The sequence below is a fragment of the Aptenodytes patagonicus genome, chromosome 20 (assembly GCF_965638725.1).
Source record: "Aptenodytes patagonicus chromosome 20, bAptPat1.pri.cur, whole genome shotgun sequence".
NCBI lineage: Eukaryota > Metazoa > Chordata > Aves > Sphenisciformes > Spheniscidae > Aptenodytes > Aptenodytes patagonicus.
The window spans coordinates 2,913,468-2,922,838 of record NC_134968.1 but is presented as its reverse complement, the minus strand read 5'-3'; the positions used below and the strand labels follow the sequence as shown (position 1 = coordinate 2,922,838).

The window sequence follows — 9,371 nt, the reverse complement described above, 5'->3', positions numbered from 1 at the left end:
AGTGGGCGCACGCTGGCCCACCCTCCCTGGGTGTTCAGGCAGCACCTCGGGCCCCTCGCAAGCCCCTGCACCGCCCCCGGCCCAGGGCGCCCCGGTGCCGCCCCCACGTGGCTTCCCTCCGTCAGGACTACAGCTCCCAAGAGGCCCTGCGGGCAGCGGGAAGCCGCAAGCCAATGGAAAGCGGCCTTGCTCAGCGACGGGGCCGCCGCGGGGCTCGCCGGGAGTTGTAAGCCGCCCGGCAGCGGGAGGGGACAAGTAGAACTACACGTCCCAGAATGCCACGGAGAGGCGCGGGGCCAATGAGGAGAGGGCGTCTTGGCGCGGCGCGCAGGCGCGCTGGGCTGGGCGGCCGCGGATTCATGTGGAGGTCAGGGGCGCTGCGGGAGGGGAGCGGGGCGGGAGGGCGCGGTAGGTCCCGGGGCTCGGGCCTCGGGCCTCGGGCCCGGGCTGCGGGCGGGCGCGAGCGAGCGAGCGAGGCCTTGGCTCACGGGACGCCTGTCCTGGGGGCCAGAGGCCTAAGAGGGAGCGGGGGGAGGGAGGCCTGGCGGGGGGGATCCGAGCTGCGGCTGGGCCTGGTTCGGGGTACGGAGGGCCTGTAGCGGGGAGCCGGGGTAGTGCAGAGGGGGCTGGGGGGCGCCGTGATCCGGGGGAGGCGGGGTGGGGGTGCTGGGGTGGGGGTGCGGCGGGGCCTGAGGCTCTGAGCCCAGGGAGGAGACGCGTGAGGTGGGCGGGTGGAGGAGGCCCGCGGGGCTGAGGTGGCTGTTGAGGGGCAGGGAAAGAGTTGCTGGGGGGAACACCGCCACCGCAGGTTGGGTTTTTTGGAGGAGGGGTTAATCCCCGGCTCCGTAGGTACCTGCAGGCAGGACCCCCTGCCCTTCTTGCTTGGTACGGTTTTAACAAGCTCGTGTTTTTTCGCAGGAGGGACTTCTTAAAGGGGCTGGAGCTGGACGTGCGAAATGGCTGCGAAGGTGTTTGAAGGCCTTGGGAAGCTTGGCCTGGGGCTGGCAGTCGTAGGTGGAGTTGTCAATTCTGCACTTTACAATGGTGAGTGGGAGAAGCCGAGCGCTCCCTGTTCACTTTATCTCTTTTTGTTTTGTCAGCGCCTTGGCTGCTCTGTGGTTTTTATTGCTAACGGCATCAGGGGAAAATAGACGTGAAGCCCTGCTGGGCCGTTTTACACCTCGTGCATTGCACAAGCAAGAGGATTGCAAGGTCCTTTCTCTAGAAAGCTGTCGATCAGCTGCTGCCCTTGTGAGCAGGCTGGGGGGGCGCAGGAGTCCTGGCTGCATCTTCTCTTTGCTTTGTTGCTCCCAACAACCCAATTAATTTCACCCGTCTCCTGTAGCAAAAGGCTTTAACTGGCCCCGACAGAGCGTTTCCATGGAGAAGGCTTTGACGGTGCGCAGGTACAACAGTGGCAATAGTGAAACCGCGCCTGACGCGCTGTTTTCTTCTCTAGTTGATGCGGGCCACAGAGCTGTCATCTTTGACCGATTCCGCGGGGTCCAGGACACAGTGGTAGGAGAAGGTACCCACTTCCTCATCCCCTGGGTACAGAAACCCATCATTTTTGACTGCCGCTCTCGCCCCCGTAACATTCCTGTGATCACCGGCAGCAAAGGTGAGTGTTTGGACCCAGCGACTGTAAGAGAACCAGGCGATGATGTGCCGTGGCTTATGCGGATGCTGCTCAGTTAGCAGCTGGGTGGACAGGAGAAAAAGCTTTACCGCCGTCAAGACTTTTATGATCTTTAACTTCCACAAAATGAATATTTGGGTGGGAGTTTCCCCTTCTGGACATGGAGATCCCACGTGTGCTGAGTCCAGTTTGGCACAGGGTCAGGAATGGTTTGATCCGTCTTTTTAGTTACGGAACGGATTAAGGGACCCTTCCTTCAGTCCTGTAAGTCGTCCCTTTAAACATAAAGTCTCTGTCTTTACAGTAGGGCGAGTAATTCCCTGCATCGCAAACAAACTGAAGCTTAAATCTTATCTGTAAGGAGGATTTGGATCCCAAGGTGAAAGGGGTAGTAAAAATAACTCGTCTTTGCTGGCGAAAAAGTCTGAATGTTTATTCTTTCTCACTCAGTTATCCTGGAGAGGACAACTTCAGGGTATCTCCTGTCCCTGTGGTTTGCCGCTGAACTCGTGACTCTCTTCCTACAGATCTACAGAACGTGAACATCACGTTGCGCATCCTGTTTAGACCAGTGACTGCCCAGCTACCGCGGATTTTTACCAGTATTGGAGAGGACTACGATGAGCGTGTCCTGCCCTCAATCACAACCGAAATCCTCAAGTCTGTTGTGGTAAGGACAGCGTGAGAGCTGCTGGGCTCTGCCAGTCATCTTTCTTTCCTCTTTTTAGTAGCGAGGGACCTGCTGGAGTGTGGAATATGTCGCACTCCAGAATAAAGCTTCTCTTAGATAGATGCAGAATCTATCACTTCTTGGAGCTTTCTTCTCACTGTTGTCCCTCCTGATTTCAGGCTCGCTTTGATGCTGGAGAACTGATCACTCAGAGAGAGCTGGTCTCAAGGCAAGTGAGCGAAGACCTCACGGAGAGAGCGGCGACCTTCGGGCTCATTCTGGATGATGTGTCCTTGGTAAGAGTCCTCCCTTTTTCAGTTCTTCTCTTTGGAGCGTGCCCAAATAAAAGCAGTGAAGAGGAGAATCCGTGGATGGCCAGAGAAGGGTGGGCTGGAAGTTTAGACATGTGGACTACATTTGTCTGTCTGCAGTTGCATGGGATGTAGTGATTACAGCTCAAGTCAGTACCTCTGGTTTTGTCGCTGGCCTTCGGTGACCTTGAGTAAGCCCTTGAAGGCTCCGCTGCACTGGCTTATCGACAGGCTTCACTGTTGCAGGGCTTTTATCGTTAAAATGAAGAGCAAATGCTTCTGTGGGTGATGATGGATAAGGCTGCACGTTGCTTTAGAGAAGGCAGCTGTTCCACAAGCACCCCGAGACACGGGGAGAAAGTGCTTAGGCATGACGAGGTAGGGCAAATGTACGCTTTCCATAGCTTCTTTTTTTCTATGAAGTATTAGTTATTCTCCTGGCTGTGTAGTCTTCTAAGACTATTCAAGGAGGGAGCTCTTCCCTCCTACCTCCCTATAAGCTTTGTAAATTAAATCTCTTGTAGTCTGGCTTGTTACGTGCACCTCTCCCTCTCTCTTTCGGGACTTCCCTCAAAAGCCTGCTTAGAGGAAAGGGAAACGAGCTCTTTCATTTGGCTTTGAACATATAGGAAGTCTTTGCAGGAAGGTGACTTTGTTTCTGCAAAATGTGAGTTTTTGACTCTCTGTTTCTGGCGCTTTCCACTGAGCACACTACTGAAGGAAATTCACCTTTCCCCTGTCCCATCCCAGGAGCCTGCAGCTGTCCAAGCAGCCCAGGCCGAGCACACCGGTGCATAACGGAGTATGAAAGGTGTGGGATGGCTTGGCAGGCAATGAGCTTCCCTGCCTCGGGAGGGGAGTGCTGGGGGGGCGGGCTGCCTCTGCCGGGTGCTCGAGCAAGCGGTGGTGGCCAGGGAGCGTGGTGTGTCTCTGAAGGTACTGGTGTTACTGGTCTGCTGGACTGGAGTTGCGCTTGTGGTGTCTCCCTTGAGACTTCAAAACTGGACAGGGAGGCCCACTTGTCCCAGTTTCTGTTCTTTTAGGGATACTGGCTTTCCATCTCCATTCCAGTTTCACTGATACAGGCAGGCTGCCTCCCTCCCCGGGAGCTGCGTGGGTCACAGCAGTGCTGCTGTAAACTGTCAGCGTTGTGGACTTTGCTTGATTTCTGCCCTGCAGACCCACCTGACCTTTGGCAAGGAGTTCACGGAGGCAGTCGAAATGAAGCAAGTGGCCCAGCAAGAAGCAGAGAGAGCCAGATTCATTGTGGAAAAGGTACCTTGTCCTTCTGAGAAACTTGGAAATGGTTTCTGGTATCTCCTTCCCACTCTAGCTTGCAGTGAACATCTCACTCACCTGTCCACGAGACCGGGCAGGTTGAATGATGAAGTCACTTAGAGTCATAATGCTGACATGGTTCTCAGCTCTGGCATATGATTGTTGGGTAGGTAAAGCCTAAGGTTGGTTTTGTGGGTCTTTTTTTCTTTTAATACCATGTCACAGTCTTACTGGAGTGCTGAACAGAAGCGTCTGCATGGAGGAGGAGGGAGGAAACAGCACTCAGGAGGAAGTGTCAGTTAGAAATGGGGCTCGAGGTTGAGATTTGCAACCCAAGTGGTCCTGCTGTCTGTGAATTTTGAGAGGGTGGTCGAAGCTTGCCATGGTGTTTGAGATCATGGGCATGGAGGTCTGTGTCCTAGGAGCGTTACTGACTGCATACAAGACCACATAATCTCGGATCAACCCAGGATCTCAGTGAGCATCCACAGAAACAATTTTGTGTTAAAGTACCCCAGTACAGCTGAGAACACATGCCTGTTGAGATTGCAAGAACCTGCAACTACACCCAAAATTAATCCAGTGGGTGCAGTAAGATGCATGTAATCATCCAGGATGATTAAACAGCAGAAGTGTTTATCCGACCTGGTTTTAACTCCACTGAAGTTCTCGAATCTTTCATAGACAATTTTCCACGAGGAGTGTCCTTAGGTGGGTTAATGTTTCATGAGGTTGACTGATAAGGCAATGTCAAGATGATTTTTCCACCTTTCTTCCACAGTAGGGAGAAAAACAGTCTAACAGTGTGCAGCTTTAAAATAAAATCACCTTCTACCTTAGCTCTCCTACTGGGGAAAAGAACAGTAGGGTGGTGAAGTGGGAATTTATATTTTAAACATGACAATAGCATCTTCCTTCTCTTTTGCTCTTGTTTTCTCTGTTGGTTATTCCCCTTCTCATGTTTACTTTCAGGCTGAACAGCAGAAGAAAGCAGCAGTCATCTCTGCTGAGGGAGACTCGAAAGCAGCTGAGCTGATTGCCAACTCGCTGGCCACTGCAGGTGATGGCTTGATTGAGCTGCGCAAGCTGGAGGCAGCTGAAGACATCGCGTACCAGCTCTCACGGTCCCGCAACATCACCTATCTGCCCTCTGGACAGTCTGTGCTCCTCCAGCTGCCGCAGTGAACCTGGCTCTGCAGCCATAGCTGGCCTGGTCACCTCCACCTACCAGATCATCCCTTTCCAAAAGAATCTTTGCAATTTCCTCATTGGTAAAAGCAGAGGAAATTAAAATTCAACCCATTTTGAATTCTTAATCAAATAAAACTGAACGCTCTTGACAACAAACCTGCATTCCTCCCATGTACGGTCAGAGCAGTGGCTCCACTGACCATTAAGCTAGGTTTGAGAATTGCCCCTTTCCAGGCAGTTTGAGCAACAGGAGCAGAGTTTTCATCTGTTCACTCCTGGGACGAACAGGTAGCCCAGGTGACTCCCTGACCACAAGAGTGCTGTATCAGTCCGGTTCCACAGCGATGCTTCAGTGCCTTTAGGCTGACTGAGCCAGGGTCGTTACAGACTTGCAGGTCCTGGACTATGGAACAGGGACGCTCAGGGCTCACTCTTCAGTCAAGCCAGTCTTTTTTCAGGTGTCAGCTGAGAGAAAGAGGACATCTCAGCTGTTAGGACAGTGGCTCTGCTGTGCCTGTGTGAACCATAGCACTGATAGCTGGAGGCACAGATCGAGTGGATTGTGGCTGGGGGTGAGAATAGCAGAGATTCACTTTACGTAGTAGATGGATTTCAGGCATGGAGAAGATACTTCCTCTGCAGGAAATACTTCTCACGTACATGCCGGGAATGGGGCATCTCCACTTCTCCCCCCACCGCTGCACACTGATCTGCTTGCTGCCGCTTGCCCTGTTGTGCAGCGTTGGTTCTTTCATCAACATCAGTAAAAGTGGCAGTTGGCCTATTCCAGATGGCACCTGGGACAAAGAGGGGATGACTCGGTGCTCCGTGGCTCAGGCAGTCGGAGGTGGGCAGAATTCTCTGTTACATCAATGCTCTTTTTATTTAGGGAAACTGAATTGTGAGGAGGATGTGATGGGTGAGATTGTATAACCAGCCTTCAATAAATGTCATGGTCCCAAGCGTAGTAGTGTGGGGTTTGTGGTTTTTTTTTAATACCTCAGAAGAATGAAGGTTGGGTCAGCGGAGCAAGACACCTCATGCTTGTGCTAGATTATTTGGATAAAAGTCACTTAGCACAGGCAAGTAAGTCTTGCTCCTGACAACTTAAAAGCTTGAAATATGATTCTTAGGCTGAATTCCTGCAACAAGGTAAGGCTGAGAGTATCTTGAGGTTATTGTGAGGGCTTTTAATTGCTTTCCATGCACAGTTCAGGCTGTCGTTTACTGCATGTACATACATTTTCCAGGGTGCTCTTTTGATGCAACACAATGCTGTTGGAAAGAATGGGGGTGTATTGTACCAGGTACAGTGAACTTCAAACCTGTCAGCAGCTGTCAGAAGGCATGGTACTAGCCTGGCACACCATTACCCCATCCTGCAAATAGGGTGTTCGTACGATGTCTGTTATCCCTGAACAATACGGTCTTAGGTGGGTGTCATGGCTACCCTGAGGGTGTTGAGCCCTCGGGAAAGCTTCTGTGAATGGTGGGTTCATTTCGTCATCGTACAGCCGCTTTGGGTTGTTGCCCTCGCCTCTGGCGAAATGGAAAGACTTGCCTGCTTTTTTTTCTGCATTGCCAGGGTATGCTCTTGCAGTGATGAGGTGCCTGAGCTTGCAAAAATATTTTAAGCAGCCGAGCAGTCGGGTCCATAACTCCCAAATAACTTCCAGACCTCTTCCCTCTCCAGTGCTCTTGTTCTTTATTCTTCTGGTTTACCGCTTCAGACACTTGTGAGGAAGCTTCCACTTTTTTCCCAAGGCTCCTTTTAAAGCCCCTTTAGTGTTTCCTGCATTTCTCTCCCTTAGTTTCATGCACCAGGTGTTGGGCTCAAAACAGTGTGTCTGAAATCCCTTCTCAGCTTCTGTGGCTCTGCATTACTTCTCCTCCAGTTCCGCATTTTCAGTGGAGTGTGGACTGTTCCCTGCTGCTTTTGCTGTTAGCCTCTCTGGAGGAGGTGTCTGAGGCTCTAATGGTGGCCCCCGGGTTTGATTAATCACCATTTCCTTTGCTTTTGGGTGTAATTCGTTTTGTAAATGTTCCCTAGCTGTTAACTGCTCCTTTACCCTCGCTCTGCCTCACTTAATGCCTAAAGCTGCCATGAACTCATCAGACTTCAAAGCTCCTCTTGAACCTGTAGCTGTCTCGGTGTGGGCTAGCTGAACCCCTTGTTTATATTGTGTTTATAGCTGCCCTTCAGCCTTGTAGATGATGTTGACCATCGAGCTATCTGGTTCCAGATGGGAACAGTGACCCTAAAATCAGGACATGGTTTTGTGTGGGCTGCACAGGGATACTGGGTGAGGAAACAGCCTTCCGCCTGCTGGAGGGATGCTGCTCTGAGAGCTGTGCAGCAGCGTGCGAGCACTGCCTGGCATCCTCTGCCACACTGCTCAGGTGCTGGTAGGCTCCTTGACGTAAAAACAAAACAAAAAGTCGAGATTGTGTAGTCAAGGGCTGACCTGTCTGGCATTCCTGGCCAAGGCTGGACTGAAGACAGTCAAAGGCTGAACTCTGCTTCCCAGGACGCTGGCCCTTCCCTCGCAGCGTTCGGGAGGTGTTAGCAGGGTGTGAGCACTCCCTCTCAGTGCTCTACTTGTCAGGGCAATAGAAAGAGCTTTGGGCTTGGGTAACATGAAGGCAGGCCGCCCTCGCTGCTCGAACAAACAAGGCGACCCACCCTCTCTGTTTGGCATTTCTAACCTTGTTGCTCTTAATAATCCAGTAACAAAAACTTGCTCGTGAAAGTGGAGCGCAACCTTGGGTGGAGAAACAAGAGCGAGGGTCAAGGCATGTAGCTTTGTACTGAGGCCAGAGAGAGGAGTTTTGTTGTGCAGGTCCTGGTCTGCCCTCCCAGAGAGCCTGCATAAATCATTCGATCAGCCTGGCGTCCTGCGACTGTCACCTGCTGCTCTGCGGGCCTAAGGGGGGCTGGCTCCCAGCTGCAGGGCAGAGCTATTGCAAGGGATGCCTGCTCTTTGCAACTCCCATGTGTACGAAGGTGCTGGAGATGCTCCAGAAACAGATCTTCCCCTTTCACCTCATCCTTAAGAGAGAGCAAGAGAGGGGCTGCCTTGTGACCTGGAGGAGCAACCGCTGTGTTTGACATAGTACTCCATGACCGCCACGTCTTTTGGGTAGGACACTTCAGCCCAAGGTAAGCCGTGATCATGGGTGGGAAGCAGCTGGATGACGCCACTTGAAGGGAGGTGAAGAAACTTCAGGTTTGTTTCTGTGAACAGAAAAGCCAAGGGGGGGCCGTGGTCTGGCTGTCACGCCTGGATTCCCACTGTCTGAAATGAATGGCACAAGTCTGATTGAAGAATTTCCTGCATTGGGCAGTTACACCAGTTCTGTGTTGTGTGGGCTTTCTGCTGCTTATTAGGGACTGCAGCCATGCTAAAACTTTTGATCTGGGGGGGGGGGAATGCTTTCTGTGGTCAGTTTTTCTTCATTTTTGCCACCTATTTGCACAAAACACTTTGAATTTAGTATATTTGACAACTTTTAATCCCCCATCAAATTAGTTTGAAATTGGTTTTCTCCAGAGGAAAGACAGCATGATTGCATAAAGCCAGTGCTTCCCCAGCAAGGTTGGATGTGTTACCGGGCTGGAGAAAGCATGCACTTCCTTAAGCAACCCAGCTAAAGTGGCCCAAAAATTTACTGAGAGAAAGGCTCTGCCCCAGACCTCTGCCTGGGTGTTCACTAGTCAGAAATAAATGCCCTTCTGTCAGGCCCGCCCTCCCTCCCCAGAGCTGACTCACACCAGCACAACACCAGGTACTCCTGGATCTTTCAATTTTCCAACAAATCGTTACACTTAGCACCAAAGTCTTGGGGCCGGGGGCGTTTTGCGGGTGAGTGATGGAGGCTGTAGCTTTGCTGCTAACCGTGACAGACCGCGTTAGCCAGGAAGGATGCTTGCAAAGAGGTCACCTTTTTCAGAGGCAAGATGAATACAAACGGAGGAGCGGCGGAGGCTGGCAGCCAGGCAGCTCTCCCACCAGATGGCAGCAGCAATTCTGCTCTCTGCACGGGGAGGATAGAGGGGACCAAAGGGTGTCCCTCAGCCTCCCGTGGGGACAGGTGAGCCGGGAGGTCACCCTGCCCTGGGCAGAGGACGCAAGCAGTGGACGTGGACAAGGGCAAACACAATAGCACAGTCTCTGGGTGAGGAAGAAAAAGCACAAGCTGGCACGAGAGCTGTCTGACAGGCAGTACCTCTTGGGCAGGCGGGTACGAGGGTTTAGTCCCTGTTCCAGGCTGTCCTGGTAAA

At 52.3% G+C, this 9,371-nt stretch overlaps 1 protein-coding gene across 1 annotated transcript; it reads left to right on the top strand.

Annotated features, from left to right (window-relative positions):
• Positions 1 to 301: 301 nt before the first annotated feature.
• On the top strand, positions 302 to 6,056 carry PHB1 (prohibitin 1). The gene is made up of 7 exons (XM_076357066.1): positions 302 to 367; positions 919 to 1,044; positions 1,460 to 1,621; positions 2,167 to 2,309; positions 2,489 to 2,605; positions 3,800 to 3,895; positions 4,871 to 6,056. Exons 2-7 carry the CDS (start codon positions 957 to 959, stop codon positions 5,081 to 5,083), a joined length of 819 nt encoding a protein of 272 aa, XP_076213181.1. The 5' UTR covers positions 302 to 367; positions 919 to 956; the 3' UTR covers positions 5,084 to 6,056.
• The last annotated feature ends 3,315 nt before the right edge of the window (positions 6,057 to 9,371 follow it).

Excerpts from the sequence above, each read along its gene's own strand:
- PHB1 (XM_076357066.1), top strand. The coding sequence starts at position 957 with ATGGCTGCGAAGGTGTTTGAAGGCCTTGGGAAGCTTGGCCTGGGGCTG. Across the intron at positions 1,045-1,459 it reads CAATTCTGCACTTTACAATG|TTGATGCGGGCCACAGAGCT; the intron begins GTGAGTGGGAGA and ends TTTCTTCTCTAG. Across the intron at positions 2,606-3,799 it reads TTCTGGATGATGTGTCCTTG|ACCCACCTGACCTTTGGCAA; the intron begins GTAAGAGTCCTC and ends TCTGCCCTGCAG.